The 23,613-nt window shown below is 48.2% G+C and overlaps 1 protein-coding gene across 1 annotated transcript in view; it reads left to right on the forward strand.

The window, feature by feature from the left end:
- Positions 1-23,613, forward strand: part of PAPPA (pappalysin 1) — a 263,068-nt gene that overhangs the window by 526 nt on the left and 238,929 nt on the right. Inside the window, exon 2 of the mRNA XM_040238522.1 lies at positions 7-210. Within this exon, the coding sequence (XP_040094456.1) occupies positions 7-210 (204 nt within the window). The remainder of the gene's footprint in view (positions 1-6; positions 211-23,613) is intronic.

The following is a 23,613-nucleotide window of genomic DNA, read 5'->3' on the forward strand; positions in this document are numbered from 1 at the left end:
GGGAAGCCGTGCGCGTCCCCCGGCGGCGGCAGCAGCGGGAGGCAAGGGGCGCCGCGGAGGAGCCGAGCCCGCCGAGCCGGGCGCTCTATTTCAGCGGGCGAGGCGAGCAGCTGCGCCTGCGAGCCGACCTCGAGCTGCCCCGGGACGCGTTCACGCTGCAACTGTGGCTGCGAGCAGAGGGGGGCCAGAGCTCTCCGGCGGTGATCACAGGTAGGCGAGGGCGCCCGGGCGGGCGCTGCACCGGCCCCGCGGCCCCAGGGGCGCGCGGGTGCCTGGGCGCGGGTGGCGGGATGGTCGGGGGGCTGGAGGGTGTGTCTGTGCAGGAGCCGCCGCTCAGCTGGCGGCTCAGAGGCTCCGGGACGAGCCGCGAGCCTCACTTTGCCCCATCTGCGGAATGGGCGCGCTCGGAAGGTGTCTCTGCCTAGCCCCTGGGGAAGAACTCAGGGAGCGCTCCCAGCCACCCCGGAACGCAGTTGGTGAGGGCTGGTCTTGGGGAGCCTTGTGCACATGAATCGTGTTTTGGATGTTCAGGTGGACTGTTTCTGTTCCGGATGGTGGAGAGGATGACCCAGTTGGGATGCATGTGAATAGAAGCTAGGGACCATTGATTTCTTTGGCTTTTTAATGGAGATGACCCCCCCACCCCCGCTTTACTTAGGCCAGTTACCCTGAAAGTCTACAAGGTTGTTGTGATCCTCAGGACTTAAAAGTACTCGAAGTGCCCCAAAGTTGCTCTGTACTTGCTGCCTGCCTCTAGAATTAACCCCCTGCCCTCAGACACCCACAGACACGCACACACACTGCCGTCCCGTGTTCTCTCTTTCTAAGCCCCTTGCCTGTCATTCGGAGCTGGGGTGAGACTTTCCGCATGCACACCCAGCCAGTTTTCCCGGGACTAGGCTGCGAAACGGGGCGCTTTTCTCATCTGGGACTTTTACAAGCCCATAATGAATTTAGGTTCCCCTCCTCACACCCTCCCCTTTCCATAGCAAAACCCACAGTGAAACCGGACACTTTGCGAGGGTTGCAAACCCTAGAAATCCTCCAGCATCCATTTTTCCCCCTCTTAATGAATCTATGGCAATGTCTTTAATAAAACTGGGGGGCGGAAAGGGAGGGGGCGGCGCTGGAGGAGAGGAGGAAAGTTTTGCCTCTTCTGGCTGGGAGATTCCCTCCCTGCACAAACAATCTCGCCCGGTCCTCGGACGGCTCAGAGTGAGAGTAGGGGTTCCCCCATCGCTGCAGCCAGGAAACGTGTTGGAGGCGTTTTGCGATCCCACCCTCTTACACACACTTTCTTAGAAGGGAGAGAGCTGAGTTCTCTGGGCAGTCCGGCTTCTTTCTGTCGTGGCGTGGACCTTCTCAAATGTTGCTAACTCTGTCCTATTTACATCAAGCCCATTTCGGGGACCCAAACTCTGCTGCCGTACTAAGTAAGCACATAACCGCAAAGCTCCGCTCTCCCGCTACCAAATCCCAAACCGAGAGCTACAAAGTGACTTTCCCCCATGCCTGACGTCATCACATGCTATTTTTTTCTTTTTCTTTCTCTTTTTTTTGCGTCTCAGGAAGGAGAGGGAAACTGAGCTCATTCAGTTTTAGCCCCCAAGCTCCAGTCAGCCAGAGGGGGTTATAATGTAAAGAAGAGACGGTACTCATAATAGTAATGCTGATGCTTATAATTCAGGGCTGTGGTGTGTTTACTTCTCTTTCGGAACACAGGAAAAACGCAGAGCCTGCTTCTTGGAGATTTTTTTTTTTTTTTTTTATGAGTAGATCTGATTTTTCCCTAGTCTATACCTGTGGTACAGGGGTTTGGAAACCTCCAGAGTGGAGAGCCCAGGGTTATAGAGGTATCATCAATGAAAAGATAGTAAATGCATTTTTTCAAAACAAACAAATGCATACATGTAGCACCTGAGATTCCACAGGAGCCTGCTTTATACATGTCTGCAGTTCAGACAAGGAGCCCCCTCTTGACACACACACACTCTCTTGAGCACTCATTCACTCTCTCACACAAAGATTGTGCAGTAAAATACTTTAATTGGATGGGGGACGTTAGGTTATTATTGCTTGTATAAAATGCCTGGTCCATTTTATGTGTGGAAATAACATTCCTCTCAAAACGAGAAAGAAAAAAAAAGTCACTGCTGCTGTGTAGCCCCAGAAAGCTCAGAGCTTTTCTCCCGAGGATTCTGGTGGATTTTTTTTCCCCTCCCCTAGTTGAGTCTGAGCCAGATTTGACGGTGTGTAAACACCTGGCCTTGAGCCAGAAAAGACTCATTCTGCGTATCCTCCACACGGTACAGGCTGTGCGACTGAGAAGAACCTGCTTCTCCTTGAATTAAAACAAACAAACAGAGGTTCTTTGCAGAAGCACTTTTGCAGCTCCTTCCTCCGTGTCAGTTCAGACTGGGAGAGGCAGGGCCGGATGAGGTGGGCAATTTGGACAAGGGTGCCAAGCCACGTCCTCCCGCAGCGACCTCGGGTGCCCGGTTGGCCACCTGACCTCTGCTGGTGCTCTCTGGCGGGGCGTCGCCACTTTCCTAGGAATCCCGGGTCACCTATCTTGAGAGAGCAGGCATCTCCCAGCAGGGACCTCACTGCTATTTCAGGCAGAGGGTTGCTGCCTCGCTGTCAGGCCAGGCTGCCTTACATCACTCTTTGCTGCAGGATTCAATTGGGTTTCGTAAAGGTCTAATTTTATGGTGCTGTTAACCGGGTCTGTCGTCTGGCAGAGGCAGGCCTTGCCGCTGCTGGGAGGCGGGCCATGCTCCCAGATCCGCCTGGGATGCTATTTCTACCCCGGTTCAAACTTCACTGACACCAGTTCAGACAGGCGCTCAGAGGCAGAGAAGAGTGAAGGAGCAATTTGCTTCTGAAGCTCAGAAAACATGTCTTTTATTTTTTCCAAAAGGGAAGTGGCGGTGCGGTGCGGGGTGGGGGGGCGGATATATATATATATATATACACATATATACACACACATATGTGTACATATGTGTGTGTGTCAGTTGCTCAGTTGTGTCCAACTCTTTGCAACCCCATGGACTGTAGCCCTCCAGGCTCCTCTGTCCTTGGGATTTCCCAGGCAAGAGTACCAGAGTGGGTTGCCATGCCCTCCTCCTGGATCTTCCCAACCCAGGGATTGAACCTGGGGGTCTCTCATGGTGCAGGCAGATTCTTTATCGTCTGATCCACCAGGGAAGCCCACATATATATGTGTGTGAGTATTAATAAAAATGAAAAGGCTTATGCAGGCAAAAGCAGAGCTAAAGTTAGAAAGTGCCTGTGTGCAGGAGTCTCTGAATGGCCCACCCACGGTGGATGGTCTGAGGGTTGAAGAGTCCTTTAAGGCTGTTTTGAAAAGGGTCCTCGGAGGTCCCCCAGGCCAGATCTTGTCTCTTAGGCCAAACAGGGAGACAGACGCAGCCAGGGGAGGGGCAGGAACTAGGATTTGAGCCTGGTCATGTCCACTCCCAGGCCTTACCCACTATCCTGCTGAGAAAACCTGTCCGAGAAACACCATCACCTCCCGCCCCTCACAGACCCACCACCCTGGCCCTTGGGGCATGGTAATTGGGGTTCCCTTTCAAGTCTGGGGGTGAGGGGGGCTTATTGACACATCCTTTTGCCTTTATAGCGTACCAGGCCAGATCCAGACCCCTGCCCCTCATCCCCTCCTGCCCTCCCCCACCATACCTCTCCAGTTTGACAGAAAGAGAAAGAAGGGGAAGAAAAAGAAAACAAGACTCAATTTGCTCCAAGGAGCAGAGGCCCTGAGCAGCAGTTAATCTTGTTAAAGTTTCTCTGACCTGCTAGATAAGTGAAATGTGGACCCCACAAGTACGGCTACCTCCTCCCGCCCCCATCCCTTAGTGACCCAGAATCCCTGCTCACAAGAAGGAAAGGATTTACCTGAATCCCCTCCAGCACCTCCTCCTGCCATGCTTCTTTCCTTTGTTCTAAATGTTGGACTATTGAGTGGACAGGCTATTGAGAAGAGACTTTTATTTCCTCCCTTCTGCAGCCCGCACTTCCCACAATCCACTCAACCCCCAAAAAGCCTTGGCTTTATGGACTGAGGACACTCAATGGCAGGAAGGAAAGTGACTCTTCCTGGGTGCCTCCCAGGTGCCAGGCACAGAGCTAGGTGCTTGCCTTGCGTCTGCCAGTTTCACCCTCACAGCCACGCTGCAAGGTGGGCACTGTCACCTCTGTTTTCCAAATGAGGAAACAAAGTCTCAGAGGGTGGAAGCTACTTAGTCCAAAGTGGACAGAGCCCAGGTATGACCTCGAACTGCAAGTGTCCGCTTCTTCTTCAGCAGTCCTTTTGGAGAAAGAAGGAGTGACCCCCTTTCCTTCTTTAGACCTGCTGCGGACAACTCTTTTCTGCCCCTCTGTGTGCTAACTGTATTCCTGCAGATGAAATGGGATAAAACGTGAATCTAAATCCTCTTGGAACTCTGGACGTGAGTCGCATATCTGGGTGTTTCTTTTTTCTTTTCCCATCAAATTATCTATCAGACCGACGGGGCTTGGAATTTCTGTTGCTGATGACTTCCCACTTTGTCTTTCTGTCCCTTTGGCTTCCTCTCTGTAAAAGGGGCATAATGGTGTCAGGATAATGCAGGGAAATAAGCAGGCAGAAAGTACCTGGCACGGAACCAGCTCATACTGGGGACTCAGTGGCAGTGAGTGGTAGCCGAATCCAGTAAGTAACCCTCTTGCTGTTCCTAATTCGCCACCTTGCCTTCAGCCCATTTATGCCTTGTTCGGGCTTCCCCACTGGAGTGGCTGGGGAGTCTGTCTAGAGTAGACAGTGTATCTTGGGGAACAAACAGTTGGGCCCCTTCAGATCCCTTCCTTGCACTTTGATTTCCTCTTCTTTGACCTACTTGGATGACTCCTTGGTGATAAGGGCTAGAGGAGGGCCACCAGCACAGGACCAATGAATAGGAAAGCCAGTTAGCACCCAGGTGGGGAATACACCCTCAGGAGCAGAAGCCAGACAGTGGCCACAGCGCCTCCCAGCCACAGCTCTGTGACCGCCCGCCTCTCGCCCCTTCCCCAGACACTGCCCGGACTTTCCCGTGGCCCAGTCGGCACTTCACGTGGACAGATCGGGTGACAGAGGCTGCATCACCCTCACCCCGCTACACCGAGGAGGGCAAACTGGAGGCTAAGAGGTGGAGGGCTTGGGAACGTGGGTTCTGCATGGTCAGCCAGGCATGGACTGGGTCCAGCAGCCCATGGAGAAACAGGGAGACTGAGGACCAGCATCACATGGGGGCTGAGAACTGAACTGTATCCGTAATCTGCCCCTCTCAAGGTGGCCTGGGAGACGGTTTGGTTGAGTTGCTCCCATCTCGTAGCACTGAAAATCACCGGCTTTTAAAACCTCCTGCTGCCCAGCTGCCTCCCAGAGATTCAGAGGTCGAGGGTCTGGCCCTGGCCTGGGCAGTAGTGTTTTTCGAAACCTTCTCAGGAGATGTAGAAGGGCTACCAGCAGGAAGAACCGCTGATCCTCCTTGATGTCTCCCTGCTCTGCAGGTGGAGAAACTGAGGCCTCGGGTAGGGGTAGGGAGTAGGGCTTCCTGCTTACCCAGCTGGTCGGTGGCAGAGCTTTTAAAGAGGTTCAGCTGTTCCAGTTCTGAGTTACCATCAGAAGGGACCCCCTTTCCATTCCCAATGCCACTGTGGTTCCTAGGGGCAGGGTGTATGTGTGTGTGTGTGTGCACGCACACTGACATTCCATTTTTTCAAATCTGGTCCTGTATGTGAAGCCACAGTCTCACCTTCTGGTACCTCCTTTAAAGAGCAAACACTCCTAAAAAGGGATAATACATGGAGTGCCACACATCTGAGTTCAAATGGATCTCTCACCATGCTTGAGCAGTGAGGTGTATTTTTTTTTTTCTGCGGAATAGGAGGTGGAAAGGAGGGAAGGAATCCCAGCTGGAAGGCATTCCTCACTTTGCCCAGGGCTAGTCCTTCCTAAAAGAAGGCACGTGTTCCTATCATCCCAAATCCCATCACCTTACGATCACTCTGAAACCAGTGCTGCCTGCAAGGTGTCTTAGATGAGAGAGAAGACCCCCAGGGACTCCAGGTAGGAGGACCCCCTATTCAAGCAGCCTGAGCCTCATCTATCTATGGCTGGTCCAGGGCTTACGAATTCAGTAAGTGCCTGCTTCTCCCCTCACCTGCTGCCCCATCTCTGGAATTTAATTTCCTTGCCCTCAGTGTCTCTTTTTATCTTTTTTTCTTGCTGCGCCGAGGACTCTGCTTCATGCCTTGATGCACTTACTGGAAACGCTCAACTCAGATCTGACTTCTGGGTCTTGGCCCTTTAGCTCCTTTGAGAGCCAGGAACTCTGGACTCAAGTCCCGGCTTGGCCTCCTCTGAGCTGTGTGACCTGGAGCCTCTGGGGAGAGAGTTGCAGGTGTGGTTACAGTCAACACCCCCATCTCACAGGTTGTCACGAGAACCAGGTGAGACAATGGCAGGAGAAGCTCTCGGCTGAGATCAGAATCTAGACCATAGGTCCACACTGGTTGGAGGATCCAGAAAGTGAGAGATGTGAGTGCTTTGTAAAATTCACGTCGTTCCTGGAAAGGCACCTTTATCATCATTCTTCACACTGCAACAATAAACAGTGATCGAGTTAGCAAACCTTTTCCTGTGTGTGACCTCACTGGAGTCCTTTGATGTTGGAATTAAAGGTCTGTCTCACTTGCTGTGTGACCCAGACAACTTAACTGCTCCTCTCTGCTTCAATGTTCTCAGTGTGCGTAGGTGGTGGGGGTGGGGGTGGGGGGGGGTTGGGTAGCAATGAAACAGGGGCTTTCACACTGTTCCCCACAATCTTAGGAATGCCCTGGGGAGAAGTGATGGAGACAGAAACGGCAACCTACTCCAGTGTTCTTGCCTGGAGAATCCCAGGGACAGAGGAGCCTGGTGGGCTGCTGTCCATGGGGTCGCACAGAGTCGGACATGACTGAAGCGACTTAGCAGCAGCAGCAGCAGGGAAGAAGTGAAGGGAAGCGAAGCATTCTGCTTCCTGCACCTTCCCTTCGCCTTTACTGCCTGAATTGTGTGCTTCTACAAGATTTCCTCTGAAGGACTGTGCGAGTTTCTCAGTGACAGAATTCAAATGGACACCGACTAACATTGTTAACTTTGTTAGTCATGATGCCGGTATTGTGATTCTATATTTTTAAAGATCTATTCTGTTAGAAATGCGTACTGAAGTATTTATGGGTAAAATGACGTTATGTCTATTTTGTTTGTTTAAAGTGTTCCAGGAAAAAAAAAATTAGGATGTTGAGGGGGAGAAGGGCAGATGAAAGATTGGCAGGCTGATGGCCGCTGAAGCCAGGTGACAGAAGACAACGGGCTTCAGTACAGGTTGTGTCTGTCCTCCTGTGCCTGATTGAAGAGTTCCGGCATGAAAAGTTTAAAAGAGTTGGAGAGCCACAGGAGGAGCTGAAGTTTTAGATCCCTGCGTGATCTGTGAGCTGACAGGTTTCCAACTGCATTTCAGCAACTTGGAGGGGGTTAGGGACTCTCCCAAGGTCACACAGAGAGTAACTGAAAGTCAGGGTGCAGACACCGGGAGCTCCCTCGGCCCTTCTTCCTGTACACCTGTGAATCCAGGTGCCCGGCCGTCCTGGAGAGCTTGCGAGGAAGACAAGAGATGGGAGGGGCAGGTGGAGCCTTGCAGAGCAATTAGAAGTGTCCGTGAGGGCATTCCTTGCTGTATGGAACCATCCCCAGCGTTGGGAAGCATTTTACATCCTTGGTTTTGTGCGTAAGGATTCCCTAGAATCTCCTAATCATTGTGACAACCCAAAACACACTGCCACCATTCACACACAGGCACGCACGCGCGCACACACACACACACACACACACACACACACATTCATTCACATTTCCTTCTACCCCTATTTCTTTTCTTTTTTTTTTTTTTTTTGGCTCCTTCTTTCTCTGTGTCTTCCATTGCCCTGGAAGCCTTCTGGAACCTTCTAGAGCCTGGTGGGGATGGAGGAGGAAGATAAACTATAGTTGACTAATCTAAGAAAGAGCTGACACCCTCAGGAAATGGGAGGAAGGAGCATATGTTTACTGAGGACGTATTTTGTAATGATTGATGGTAGAACTCGAGGCAGGTTGCCTGAGTGTGATTGGCTGATTCTCCCCACCTGCCAGTTGTGTGACCTAGGGCAAGTTGCTTAATATCACCAAGCGTCACTTTTCCCCTCTGTGAAATGCAGATAATACTGGCTCCTACTTCATAGGGTTGTTTTGAAGATTAACTGGGCCTCCATGTGGAAAATGCTTAGTAATGGAATCTAGACCACGGGGAAGCACCCAGTAAACGTTAACTCATATGGGTTTTATGTGTGTCCGGCCCTTGCTACACGCCATTTCTAATTCTCTCAATAACTCTATAAATTAGACATGTTTATCTCCTTTGGCAGAGCTAGGAATTGCCTTTCCCTCCCTCCCCACTCAGGAAAGGCTTGTTCCTGTCATCTTCACATAAAACAAAAGCTAAAATGAAGGACAAACAGAATAAACACTTTATCATTTCCTATCACAGAAGCAGTATGGGCTCATTGAGAAAAGCAGATTAAAAACAAGGAACAGAGCAAGATATGTCCCTCCCTGCCCAAGTATTCAACAAGTATTTAATGAGTTTCTTCTGCAGGCCAGGCGCAGTTTTAGGCTGTCAGTACAAAGCAAGGAACAAAAGAAGATATCTCTGACCTCAGGGAGTTTATATTCTGGAGTCCAGGGTGGGAAGTGAGAAGGAAGAGGAGGCAGAAGACAAATGAGTAAGGAAATTCACCTCATTGTGTTGGGTGAATGTTTACGAACACAGACAAAATAGGAAAAGGGAGTTGTGTGGGGCTGGGGTGGCAGGAAGAGGAGGGAGGCAGTGATGAGAAGTCTCTCTGGACCAGAGGCCTCAGAGCGGAGCGGCGCTGGCTGGAGGAGGCTATGGGGCTTGGAGAAGGAAGCGCAAGGGACTAAGGGCAGGGGGGTGGAGGGTGGGGGTCAGGTCCAGACCAGTGCCGTCCTCAGCTTGCTGTGTGACTTTGGGTAACGCACTTTCCTTCTTGGGGCCCATTTTCCTCATCCGAACAGTGGGGGTAAGGAGGAGCTCATCTTTGTCTGTCTTTGCCCTGGAGACCCGCCCAGCAGAGGTGCCCTGGGGCCCCGTGACCCTCATCAGGACTGTCCTGAGACTAAACTGCAGTGTTGGCAGTGATTCCCACACTCTTCCTTTTTGAGTGAGGCTTCCTCCACTAGGTGGTGCTTGTGCCCCTCGGGGACTAAGTGCCCACACCGACTGCTTCTCTTTCCCAGCTACACTCATCCTTGAAAAAGGACATGGCGCCCCTTCTTGCTCAGGTATCATTGACCAACCCCAACTTAGAATGTGCCTCTTTCATGGACATATATGTTTTAACGTCTCCTCAAAAAGCCTCCTATCCACAAGCAGAGTACCAGTGGGTAGAATTTCCGTCAAAGACTGACTGAAGACTTTAGGTAGGGAATATTGGTACTTCCCAAGAGCTGGAAGCCATCGCATTAATAATATTGCTAATAATAGCTGCCATAAATATTTTTTTTTTTAAAAACTAGCTAAGTGACCTTTTCAGTGATCACATGTTGGCTTATGGCTAGAATACTCAGGCTTCATAATTTCTTACTGTACGAAAGCCATTCCAGGCAAGTTACTGGTCACTGGCATAGACCACTGGCCTTTTAGTCATGCTTATCATTTTAATCACATCACTTCATGATTAAAATACTAGAGCACTGGAGTATGTAGCCATCTGTTAGTCTATTTTTCTTCTGGGAATCCCCAGCACTGCCATACCAAGGTTTTTCTTCCAACAAGAGAAAGAGAATGTTTTCCAGTATCACTTGTCACAAACCCAGGGACCGTGGAAGAGTAGGAGAGATGGCCGTTTCAGTTTTGGAAAACCTGAGACGGTCCCAGGTTCCAGTCCACTTGGAGGAAACAGAGACAGAAGCTCTAGGAGGTGCAGGGTCGCAGCATGGGATCTAAGCGCCTGGGTCATTGTTTAGTCATTCAGTCATGTCCAGCTCTTTCTGTGACCCCATGGACTGTAGCCCACCGGGCTCCTGTTCATGGGATTTCCCAGGTAAGAATACTGGAGTGGGTTGCCATTTCCTTCCCCAGGGGATCTTCTGAACCTGCATCTCCCGCATTGGATGTAGCTTCTTTACCACTGAGTCACCTGGGAGGCCCAAGTGTGTGGGTGGGGGGAGCATATAACTTGTTACAGATCCCTGAGTGAAGAAACATTCCTGTAAGTGCAGAGAACCAAGGTGTGTGAGAGCCAGCATCAGAGCCATTCATTGCCAGGATGGGAACCCAGGGGTGTGAGAGTCAGCATCAGAGCCATTCATTGCCAGGATGGGAACCCAGAGGTGTGAAAGTCAACATCAGGACCATTCATTCCCAGGATGGGAACCCAGGGGTGTGAGAGTCAGCATCAGGACCATTCATCCCCAGGATGGGAACCCAGGGGTGTGAGAGTCAGCATCAGGACCATTCATCCCCAGGATGGGAACCCAGGGGTGTGAGAGTCAGCATCAGAGCCATTCATCCCCAGGATGAGAACCCAGGGGTGGCAGAAACAGTGACTTGTCCAAACCAGTGACCATTCAGGGTAAGGTCCTCTGTCTCCGAGTCTTAGGCCAGGGCTGGGTCTGCTTCCCTCCTCCCTCTGCATCCTTCCCTATCAAAGTACCATCTCTCTGCTGAGGAGCATCATTTATCTCCAGATTCTGCTGGACTCTGGACTCACAGACCCAGCTGTCTGTTGAAAATGTCAGCCTGCATTTCAAACTCAATGTGTCCAAAGCTGAATCCTCTTTTTCCCAAAATTCCTTCTGTCCTCATCTAGTGTCACCTGCCCTAAGTATGTTACCACCATATTTATCCTGTCTGTCCTGCCTTTTTAACATGTTTATAGCCAACCTTCCCCTTTCTTAGCTTAGGCTTTCTTCATCTCTTGCTTTGACTCTTTCCTTAGTATTGTAAGTGCCCATTTCTCTAAGCCTCAACTCCAACACCTCCTTCAACCTGTCCTTCAGCTTTCCGCAGTCAAATCTTGCTACAATGCTAATCTGCCTCTACTGCCTCTAGCTAGAGGCCCTTCAATAGCACTGCAGTTATTTACAGTCCCCCAGATAAATGCCATAGGCTTTTCCTCATCATTTTCTTTACTTGACGTACCTCCTGGATCCCCTAGATCCTTGACGTACCTTTCTATCCCCACAGAGAAATGTTGCAGGCAGTGTATTGTAGAGCACTTAAGCCTCTAGAGGATTCTGCTCAATGTTCCTCTTCTGGGAAACCCTTTCTGACTCTTCCCCAAATACCGCTTGTTTCCCACCTCTCTTATCCATCTGTCTCTATACCCTCTGCACACATTTATCAAAACACCTGGAATTCTTTATCACGTTTTATCCTGTGCAAATTAGGGGTCCTCTCAGCTTCTCCACTGCCTGGCCAAGCACCTCGCTTATAAGGAAATACAGAGATTTTTTGTTTAATGAATGCATGAGTGGATAAAGGAACCAGCTACGTTTCTAATGATTCTGGGAGAAAGAGCTTGGGAACCTCAGGCATGTTGTATTACGTAACCAAAACACATGACCTGGCCCGTGCGTCACACTCAGAAACATTACACAGTGGTTAATTCCATTTCCCCTTGAGCAAAGAAGTCAGAAGGGAAAAGATAATCTGGCCTTCCCAAACACAGAGTGGGGGAGGGACAGTGTAGTCAACGCCTCCTCAACTCACATCTCGGCCTTTCTAATCCAAGCCCCAGATTAACCTTGGTCTTTCCCACTCTGTCCTTCGCCTGTTTGCGAAGCGCTTATTCTGTGTGTCCACCGCAGCACATATCCCAAGCTTTGCTGTCTTCTCCGGTTTCCACCCTGGTCCCCCTTCGCAGGTCCTTTTTGGGTCTCGAGTGTCCCAGCTGTCATATCTGTTGCCTGGGTTTTCCCTCCTTTGTGATTGGCGGGCCTCCCATGGGCTGGCCTTGATCTTGTGAGCCCTTGGGGTGACCTTGGGGTCTGGAATCCTCTATCCGCTGTTTATATACCCTTGAGGGAGGAGACGCATTCTCAGCGGTAATAACAGTAATAAAAGCCGCCAGCTCATAATGAGCACTGACTGTGTGCTGGCCGTGTGCCGAGGGCTGCACGCCGGACCCTTGGAGTTTGGTTTAGAAAGTGACATGACTTGCTGAAGGCCTCACGGCTTAAGGATTGTGGAACTGGAGCTGAGGCCAGTTTAATTTTCTCTCTATCCACAGGGCCTAGTGCATTGCTTGGAGTACAGTAACTGTTCAGGAGCTGTTCCGTGAGAGATGAATATATGTGAATGCTAAATAGATGGCTGGCTAGCTGGCTGACTGGATGGATGAGGCTACCCCCAGTGGCTAATGCAACCATCTACAGAGACTGTAGAAGAGAAGAGAAGGAATAGAGGGAGAGATGGAAGAAAAACTGGAATGAACATTATAAGGCTTTAAAGAGATTGGCTAAGAAATCTCTTTGTTGTTCAGAATATATTTTATTTGCCAGTAACTTTTGAACAAAAAGGCCATTGATGTCCACCAGAGCATTTCCCACTTTTACGTAGTCTACCAGGAGCTAATAAACTTTCAAAGATTCGCTCTGCCAAACATGTTTCTGGATTCCTCTTTTGGGAATCAGACTTCCCTGATAGCTCAGCTGGTAAAGAATCCACGTGCAATGCAGGAGACCCTGATTCGATTCCTCAGTTAGGAAGATCTGCTGGAGAAGGGATAGGCTATCCACTGCAGTATTCTGACCTGGAGAATTCCATGGACTATTGTCCATGGGGTCGCAAAGAATCAGACACGACTGAGCCCCTTTCACTTTTGGGAATCAGGGCCTGAGAAATGTTCCCCCAGGAACATGCTCGGCAGAGATGGTGACCCCCTCACCATCTGAGGAGGGAGCCAGTTTGGGCCCAATGTAGGTGGTATGCTGTGAGAACCAGGGGTTCTGAGCAGAAGAATGACTCTGGAGTAACAAGGCTGGTTTGTGATGTGCTCTCATTGGAGCTGATTAAGCCTCTGTAGAGCCGGTAGTGAGTTCTCAGGATTACTCCTTTACAAAAAACCCCACTGGGCTGATTAGAGCTGATCTGCTAGCAACAAATATAATATCTTGTTCTTCCCTTTCCCAAGACAATAGAGTCTGCTTTATAAAATCTGCTCAGTTTTTAGATGAAGAAACTGAGATCTAGGCAAGTTAACTTGTTAAACTGAGTTGAGTGAGGTTAAGCACACAAACTGCTAGCAAAATTGAAACTAGAACTTGGATCTCTTGACTCCCAAATCAGTGCTTTTTCCACAGACCACTTTGTTTTCCTTTACAGTGTCAGAGGCTGGATACATCTGTGGGTTCACGTTAGTGAGCTTATTAGAAATGTCATACAGTGGTTTATTAACTTAAGTATTTCTTACATGCCAAACCTCTGTCCTAGACATTCTGCAAAGTTGAATGGGAAATGGCAGTTTATTCAGAGAGGTAAGCTTTCCTTCTTTTCTTCCTTCCTTCCATCCATCCATCCACCCATCTATTTGGTAGTTACTGAGCAACCTTTACGTCTCTGTGTCTTACACATTGAGCTAGGAGATGCAGATTAAAAAGAACAGGGCACAGTTCCATCCCTTGGGCAACTCCCAGTTCTAGTGGCGGAAGCAGACTGGTAAACAGCTACATTACATCATGGTAACTGCTATAACTAAGCAATTAATAGAGTCCTGGAAAAGCTCAGAAGCAGAAAAGCTGTGTTGCGGCACATCCGTGTTGGTTATGGGGGCTAGAAAGTACTCTGAGATTCTGGGGGCTAAAAGAGGTCCCTTCCCCTTGAAGGGTTGGGGATTCTTGAAGTAGGTGGGGTGCGTGTGGAATGTGCGCCTTGCCCTGCATAAGGATGTATACCGTGCGTGACGTTTTAAATGTTGAACTGTAAGTCAAAGTCAAACAATAAACACTTTTTGATTCCTGTCTCCGCTAAGGACATTGACCTAGAGTAGCTTTTAAGAATATGACACTAGGAAATGATTGGACGATTCAGTCTATCACCACTCGCGTCAAACCCAACAGCTCCTTACTGCATTTGTCACGCTGTTGTGATGCCTTCGTACTTGTCTTTCTCCACTTGTTCCCAGGCTCCATCTGAGCAGAGACCATTTCTGTCGTTACTGCTGCTTTGTTCCTACCTGTCACACAGTGCCTGCCATGCTGGTGGTGCTCAGCCGACTTTGTGAGATGAACTGGAGATGGCTCTGCATAAGGGAGAAAAGAGGACGGCTGAAAGGAAAGGTGCTTTGAGAAATGATGATGAGCCTTCGGAAGGGCCAGGCGATGAGAGCAAACTTGTTGTGAATGACAGCCATTTGACACGGCTCTGGTTTCTCTGAGCTGACCCAGTCCCTGTATATATTCCTGCCACCTTTCCCCTGTCACTAAGCCTCCTTTCTTTCTGTTGAGCCAGTATATCATTCTATTGGCTTTAAGTCCTTTTCCCCCTGGCTTTCTCTCAGTTTCTCCTATCCTGTCCCTGGAGAGAGCTGCTAAAGAACCAGCTGCAGCGGTGAAGATGTGCCCTGCAAGCCTCCCCTGTGCCCTGGAGACCTCCCAGAGGATGTGAGTGCAGAGTGAGGGCAAGAAGCATGCCTGCCATCTCAGCACACCTTCCCGGGGCTGGCACATTGCTGGGGTTCTGCAGATATGTGAATGAACTTCTGGATGCATGAGTGCCATAACTTTGCAGCACGTCTGAGCTGGTCTCTTCAGTTCACAGGTGGAGAGAATCTGATGTCCAGAGGAGTCAGGGAGATGATTCCAAGTTCCACTCCAACTCAGAGACAGAGAAGGACGAGTCCAGTTCTCCTGACCATTGTTCTATCTGGTCATATTTTTCTGGGATTTGAGCCCAGCTCACTTGAACTTGGTCATAGAGATTTTAGATCGTTGACTCCTATAGTTGGGTAGGACCCAAGCTATCCTTTTATAGCTGGGAAATCTGAAGTCCCAAGAGTGGGGGAGGTTAAACCATACACCAAAGCTTCCCCAAAACCCTCTATGCATCTCCATAGAGCCAAGAAAAATGTAGTATGTGCCCAATACTCTTAGAGGCGCAACGCTGAAAGACAGAGCAGGTCCCTGCCCTCGTGGACTTAGTATTCTTGTGAGGAGAGAAAGACCATACATAGGGAATCAGTTTTAAGGGCTTATACAGTGACAAGCAATGAAAGTGGATGCTGTGGAGAATGACTGGAGTAGAAGGACATCGAGGTAGGTGGCCAAGCTGAAGCTTGAATGACAGATGAGGAGGAACAAGCCGTATGAAAAGACAAATAGAATTCCAGAGAGAGAAAGAAAGAGACAGAAGAGCTAGCGCATAGATGGTGAGGCAGGACAAAGAAGATTTAGCAGGTTGAAGAAGCAGACAGTCAAGCCATTAGGAGACCTGTGTTTTGGAAGCTAAAGGTAGCCCAGGTTGTGGAATGTGGATTTCGATCTAGATGAACTAGAAAGTTATCAGAGTTTCAACCAAGGAAGTTACAAGGTCTGGTGTTTGTTTTCCAAAGGTCAGTTTGACCTCTATGTGGAGAAGGAATCATGAGACCAAGAGGAGAGTGTAAATCATACCATTGTCATGGTTTGAATTAACTGTTGACGTCATTGCTTAATCAATTGTTTAGTTATCACTTCATATTTTGGTGAACATCATTACCACTTATTTCCTTGCTAATACCAGTACCAACTAAAATATCTGAATAGCACTAATATTTTAAACCAATAGGGGGAGGAGGGGTTCCTTGCATTATGCTCCAGGAAGACTTGAAGACACTTGTCCTCAAGACATTTTCTGTAAAAATTTGAGACTGTGCACATTTTTCTGGTTGAAAGTTTTCATCACTTTCTAAAAGGGGTCTATGGCCCCCAAATGATGACTTAAATGCCTAAAAGAAGGAGACCTAAGAGGTCATTTCCTGAGGCCTGGTCCCAGCTCTCAAATCTGAACACTCCAGGAGATCTGTGAAAATGAGAATGTTGATGCTGAGTTGTCATATCAGACTGAGGAATTGCACTTTCCTTCATCTGTACCCTTGTTGGAGTAAATAGAATTGGGGACTTTTTTTCTCTCTGAGGAGAAGTTCGTTTATTCCTTAGAAATATAATCTATAACTTTGTTTATTCAAACTCTGTTCTCTGAGTTTCTCTGAGTTTTAAACTAGGCAAGTTCACTTCCAAAGTGGCCTGAGGTGGTCCTTATCATAATTATTCACTGTGGACTTTACCCAGGAATCTGTGAATCCAAATATCCATCTACTCTTCCATCTCCAAGCATCACCCAACATCCACCCACCTTCCCTCCTTCCCACCTTCCCCTCATCCCTCTTCCATACATTGATCTTTCCACCCTTCCATCAGTCCATGCCCTCACCGATCTGTCCTTCCATCCATGGGGCCTATTTACCAGCCTCTCTGCTTCCCTGGTGACTCAGATAGTAAAGCATCTGCCTGCAATGTGGGAGACCTGGGTTTGACCTCTGGGTTGGGAAGATCCCTAGGAGAAGGGAATGTCTACCCACTCCAGCATTCTTACCTGGAGAATTCCATGGACACAGGAGCCTGGCAGGCTACAGTCCATAGGGCCAAAAAGAGTCAGATGCAACTGAGTGACTAACACTTTCAGTTTTCACTTTTCTCATGCTAGAGCTAGGACAAGAGTTGCTGCTGCTGCTGCTAAGTCGCATCAGTCATGTCCGACTCGGTGCGATCCCATAGATGGCAGCCCACCAGGCTCCCCCTGGGATTCTCCAGGCAAGAACACTGGAGTGGGTTGCCATTTCCTTCTCCAATGCATGAAAGTGAAAAGTGAAAGTGAAGTCGCTCAGTCGTGTCCGACTCCTAGCGACCCCATGGACTGCAGCCACCAGGCTCCTCCGTCCGTGGGATTTTCCAGGCAAGAGTACTGGAGTGGGGTGCCATTGCCTTCTCCGAGGACAAGAGTTAGGAGACTCCAGTACTTGTCCTCACACCACTGTGAGTCCTTGACAAAAATCTCCTGAGAAACCTCCACTGAACTGATCACTTCTACTAGAGCACGGTTAGAAAATCTCACTTCAGAAGTTGAAAACTACTTTGAAAAAAAGTTCAAGTGCTCGTCCTGCTTAGTGACATGGTCTTAAGTATTCCCAGCAGTGCTCTGGATCTGGGTCTAGGTGAATGGAGGCCCCTTTATCAACTCTAATATTTTAGCTCAATAATGGCTTCTACCTTGGGTCAGCAGGTGGTGGGAACCCAACAGAGAATGTGGAATAGAGGCAGGGCTGGTGGGGAAACGGATGGCTGCATAGAGTGGGCAGAGAAGGGAGCTGGTGGTCACTTCGCTTCTGGGACTGTCTTTTGCCCCCAAGCCCTGGTCTAAAGACTCTGAGCCTTCATGATCCATGTGCGCTCCTGGACGCATGATGTAGGAGGAAGCCCTCGTGGCATGAAGTTGTTTCAGTTTCCGAAGCATTTTCGACATGTACCTATCATATTCCCACTCGCCTTGTAAAACAAGCATTTTCATTTAATACAGTGAGGTCTTTGTATTCTCAACAACAAACACATGGTCTAAGGCTCGCGGACACAACCTGCCTTTTTCTTCAACACTCTCCGCTACCCACCCCCACCCCCACCAGACTCTGTCCGCCCTTACAAAGCCCAGCATCAGCAGAAATATCTGTTTACAAACAAGGGCTCCCAGAGAACAGTATCAGTAGCTCAAACAATCCTCCAGAACACGCCCCCAGCTCTGCCCTTGGAATCCCTGTGAGCGGTGTGTGTAGGCTTCCTGCCTTTCCATCTTTCCATCTGGCTTCCTCTGTCTTCTTCCACTTATTCATTAAAACTGTGAGGGTCCTGGACTGAAGAGGCAGTTGGATGTGGGCTTGGGATATCTGGAAAACAGAGCCCCGACCAGGAGTGGCTTGAGAACAGCCACACAGACCCACACACATCCCGCTTGCCATGTCATCTGAAGCAGAAGCTGATTGAAGGAGGATTATTCATTGAGTGGATGTAACAGTCACACGGTGATCATGCACTTCTAGGTCATTTTTCTAGCATTAGCAGCAGCCGAAGCGATTCTTTTGTTACTCTCTCAAACTTGAGTCTACTGTAGCTCCCTATTACCTACACATGGTAAGGATAATAGCTAACATATTTAGCACATAATATGTGCCAGACGCTGTTCTGAGGACTCTGCGTGTATTAACTCTTTAATCTTCACAAGGACCCTCTGACATAGATACTCTTATAATCCCAGTATTCCAGATTGAGAGAGCTGAGGGGTATGGGAAAGTTAAGTGACTTCCCGAAGGTCAAGTACTATATAGAATTAGTCCCAGAGTTCACTACATCCCACTACAAACCCTCTAGGTCAGGCTAGAATTCCTTAGCATCACATTCAACTTCCTCCTCAAGTATTATTTCCTACCATAACCTTTCCTAGTTCCTCATATCAGGGATCCTCAGCCTCAGCACAGTGGAGATATTGGAAAGGGTGATTCTCTGTTGGAGTTTTTCCCAGGCACTCTAGGATGTTTAGCAGTATCCCTGGCCTCTGCCCACAAGAAGCAGAAGCAGCCTCCCTTCCCTAGCTGCGTTGATAAAAAATGTCTACAGGAACATTACCACATGTTCACTGGTTGAGAACAGTTGTCTTACGTGGACTTGTCTGATGAAACAGAATTATCTGGTGTTCATAGAACACTGTTCCCACCCCCATGCTTTTTCAGGTTTTGGAATGTTTTTAATGTATGGGAGTATAGTTGCTTTACAATGATGCGTTAGTTTCTGCTGTGTAGCAAAGGGAGTTACTTACACATGTACCCCCTCTTTTTTAAATAGTAGGTTCCCTTCCCACTTAGGTCACCGCAGAGCACTGAGTAGAGTTCCCCGTGCTGTACAGACGGTTCTCAGCACTTATCTGTTTTATACGTAGGCCCTGGGTCAGGAAGGTCACCCGGAAGAGGGCATGGCAACCCACTCCAGTATTCTAGCCTGGAGAGTCCCATGGACAGAGGAGCCTGGCAGGCTACAGACAATAGGGTCGCAAAGAGTCGGACACGACTGAGCGACTAACACTTTTACTTTTCACTTTATTCATGTTAGTGTTTATATGTCAATTCCAGTCTCCCAGTTCATCCCCCTCCCCTCTTCCCCTTGGTATCCATAAATTCATTCTCTACATCTGTGTCTGTTTCTGCTTTGCAAATAAGTTCATCTGTACCATTTCTCTAGGTTCCACGTATAAGCGATGTTTACTATTTGTTTTTTTCTTTCTGACTTACTTCGCTCTGGTTGACAGTCTGTGGGTTCTATCCACATCTCTGCAGATGGCACGATTTTGCTGCTTTTATGGCTGAATAGTATTCTGCTGTACATATATATACCACATCTTTTTTATACCCTCCTCTGTTATGGACATTTAGGTTGTTTCCATGCCCTGGCTATTGTAAATAGTGCTGTAATCAACATTTGGATGCATGGATCTTTTTGGATTATGGTTTTATCCAGGTATCTGCCCAGGAGTAGGATTTCAGGGTCATACGGTAGCTCTATTTTTAGTTTTTTAAGGAACCTCCATGCTGTTCTCCACTGTGGCTGCACCAGTTTACATTCCCACCAACAGTGGAGGAGGGTTCCCTTCTCTCCACATCCTCTCTAGCATTTACTTCTTTCATATTTGGTTTCCCCTTTGACCTTGCAGGGTCCTTGGCCTCCTCCCCTCAGTCTTTTCTCTATTCCAGAATCTTTGAGTTCCTCAACACCTTTTACAGCTAGAAAGGAAACAGTAGCCTGTCTGTGTTATTGATCTGCTTGTTTTTATGCTTTTTTATTAAAAAAAAAAATGGCCACCTATTTCAAACCTTCTGTTTAAAAATCCGCTAAAGATTCCACAGGAGCTTGAATTAAAAGCTCAGTCCATTTCATGCATTTGGTGATTATACATTGGCTCTAATTTATTTCAGGTCCCAGGCTAAGTACTCAGAGCATGAAGTCACAGGTGATACAACACTGCACCTCAAGAGGCTGTGTGATAGATGATCAGAGTTAGGGAACAACTTAGAGATTCAACTCCCCACCCTCTCCTAGTTGAGTGAATGAGAGGACCAAGCCCGAGAAGGTTGATGATATTTGATCAAGGTCAGCTAGAGAGCAAGCTCAAAGCTGAGCTAGATCATTCTCCACCTAGTGGAATAAAATTTAAAATCTGAAGTCCTAGTGAACGATTAAATACCACCTACCCATCTGGAGTTTTAAAGAGTTCTTTTGATTTGAGTCATAATTTATGATTTTTTAGTGGATATTTAAACAATAGAAAACTCATATCTGAAAAGTATATCAGCCCTCTTTTCAAAATTTTTGCTTACCTCCCATGCCTTTCATTATAAGTCTTTAAGGCTGAAGGGCTCGGGATTGCCCACAGGCACTGGACAGGGTGTCCGGAGAAAGGAGTCCTGGTTCTTTCAGTTCTGTGACTTATCAGTAAGAGCATCATGAAATCCCTAGCTGATGATCCCTACCCCGATGGACTCTGTTTCTGAAAACCCACCAAAGAGTCCCTGTTGTCTATGGAATAAACTTCAAATCTCCTCGTCTGGCATTCACCACCCTGCACAATCTAGCTATGTCATTTCCCTCTAAGAGCTCCCTCAGTGCCGTCAAAAGCAGATGTCTTCTCCATCTCCAGAGTCACCCTCCAGTGACCACAGCTCTTGAATGCTAGAAAGCAGGTCTGCCCAGCCTCCCATCCCCTACCCCTCCTCTCCCACCAAATTCCTTATGCAAGCTTAGTTATGTCATTCATCCAAGGAAACTTCCCAGAGCCTTCTTGTCTGAATCAAGTGTTCCCTCCACTGAGCTTTTTGGCTTATACCTCCACTAGAACTTACTCTATTATGCTTTATTTATTTATAATTAAAAACTCTCCTCTGTCCTCATGTAGTCAGTTTTCCCTTGACTGGCCAGCCTAATTCAGAACTTAGGAACATGCACCCTCCAGACTGATTGCCTGGGTTTGAATCCCACCTCTGTCATTTGCCAGCGAATTCCTCTGGCTTGGGCTTGTCTGAGTGTCCGTTCTCTCATCTGTGAAGTGGAGGTAACAGTGCTCGGATATGGTGAAGGGAACCTGACCTGCTCCACACAAGGAGCCAAGCACGGTGCCTGGCATGCGGCATGCACTTGGCAGACATCCAGTCCCACTGCCCGCCCCCCCACTCCCCAACCCCTGCTTTGGAGAGTGATTCCAGATGCCCCCAGCCCAGCAAAGCAGGGATCTGCCTGTCTGGCCACATCCCTTTCTGGTCTCTGGCTGCCTTCTCACTCCTCGAAAGGCTCACCCCTAGCTGTGTGCGCCAGGGTGAGGTGACAGCAGGCTTGCCCCAGAGGAGCTTTTGTGTCCAGAACATAGCCCACACTGTCTAGGGTATGTTTTCACATAACTTGTTGTGGGCCTCCGCTGGTTAGGAAAGTCACATCACTGGACTTGCCCGTGTGGGAATCCTCTGTATCCCTCTGAGCTCCCTGGATTGGCAGGCAGCAGGCGCACAATGCCTCCTCTGATGCTATTCTGTAGATGAAGACCCGTCTTCTTCGAGATGAACCGAAGGCCGACTCATCCATTAGCTGCAGTTGACACAACGCCCGAGGTCCACAGCACTTTTAAGAGGCCCATAAAAATGGCTTCCTGTTTTTTTTTAAATCAGAGGAAAAAAGCTAGTATAATAATACATATATGATAATGAAACCACCCTTCATTATATATATTTCAATATGTAATATAAAGATTATATAAATCTTTATATACATACCCTTTACACCCTTCATATGTATATATAAAGATTATATACATCTTTATACCAATGCAGTCATAAGATATAATTATATATATTTAGGGGGAAAGAAAAAGCCTCCAGGGTCCATGAAAGTCGTGACACCACCCCAGATGGAAGGAATTTGCACCAGATCAATAGTACCTTAGTGGCAAGTCAGGACACAAGTTCATGTCTCATCACTCCCAATTTAGAAATCTCCCTACATTTGAAGAAAAGCCCCAGAAGCGATTTCACCATGATCTTCTTTCAGAGATGAGAAAAGGAGGCCAGAGAAAGCACGACTTGCCTCGGGTCACACAACTTAGTCGCACAGCAAGCGTCTTTCCTGACCCCTGGTTGCTCTTTTCAGTATTTTACGCAATAGACCTGGTGCCCACCAATGCCAACCTCCTACTCGACGGATAGACATTTGAGGCCCTGGAGACAGAGGGGCTTACCCATTGTCACCAGGATGCGTGCCCTGACTCCAAGTCAGGACTCTTACTCCAGTACTACAAAGATGAGTCCAAACCTCAGAACCCTCCAGCTGAGTTTCTTCACAAAAGCATTAGGCATTTCTTTCATTTCTTCATTCTTTCACTCACTGCTCACTCATCTGTTCAACAGATGTTGACTGAGAACTGAGGTCCTCAGCAGCCTCTTAAGGCTGTGAATGCAGAGATGTAAAGAGATGTACTCTTTACCTTCTCAGAGCCTCACTTCCCCCATTTGTGTGAATTGTGAACATAGCATCTTAAAGAGAGTTCTTGGGAGAAGTGAATGAAATAATTAAAGTCCTTTGTACACATTAAAACTTCAAGGAGTCTTAAGAATGCTTCTTGTGTTGTTATCATTGACAGAGTGTGTAATTAACATAAGGAAGAGTAAAACGTTGAGTATATGAGAAAATAAGTATTAAGTAACAAATAATTTCTGCTTATATTTAGCCATAGAAAACTTAAGGCATTGCCTAAGCATCTGGCTTTGGAATCAAAGAGGTGGCACTGAATCCTGTTTGTGTTATTGTTGACCTTTGCACAGTCAGTCCAACTCTGAGCTTCAGTTTCCTTACCCATAACCTGGGACCAAGAGAACTTCCTGTAGAGTAGGTATAGTAATTCAGTGAGCTGATGCACAGAAAGGTCTTGGTCTTGTGCGTGGCACACCATAAAATGGTGGCTCTGTTGATTTCTCGGGAGGTTCATGAGGCTTGGAGAGCCATTAGAACAAATCAGATCCTAGGGATAATGTGAGGAGGCAGACGTTGGTGAGAGTAGATCTTCCCAACTGCATAGTATCAACTCTTATTGTATCTGTGTTGCCTTAACAGAAGGACTGGCGCTAGCATTAGGGATCAACAGGTTTCTCAGCAGAGGGTATATCTCCATACTTGAACGTCCAGCCGGGTCCTGATACAGTGGGTGCCCGGGAACTGTGTGTTGAAAGAATTGGTGAATGGACAGATTAATAAATCAGAAAGGACTTGAGGATGTTGATTTAGGGAAAAGAAGAGCCAAGGATAACACAGTAAAAAGCCTCAGACAGCTCTAGGGCTCCCTTGGGTAAAGCGCACTGAATAACTGTGTGGGTTCCTGCAGTCCAGATCCCGCACCGCTGTGTGGAGAGGAA

This window comes from Oryx dammah, unplaced genomic scaffold (genome assembly GCF_014754425.2).
Source record: "Oryx dammah isolate SB20612 unplaced genomic scaffold, SCBI_Odam_1.1 HiC_scaffold_1, whole genome shotgun sequence".
Lineage (NCBI taxonomy): Eukaryota > Metazoa > Chordata > Mammalia > Artiodactyla > Bovidae > Oryx > Oryx dammah.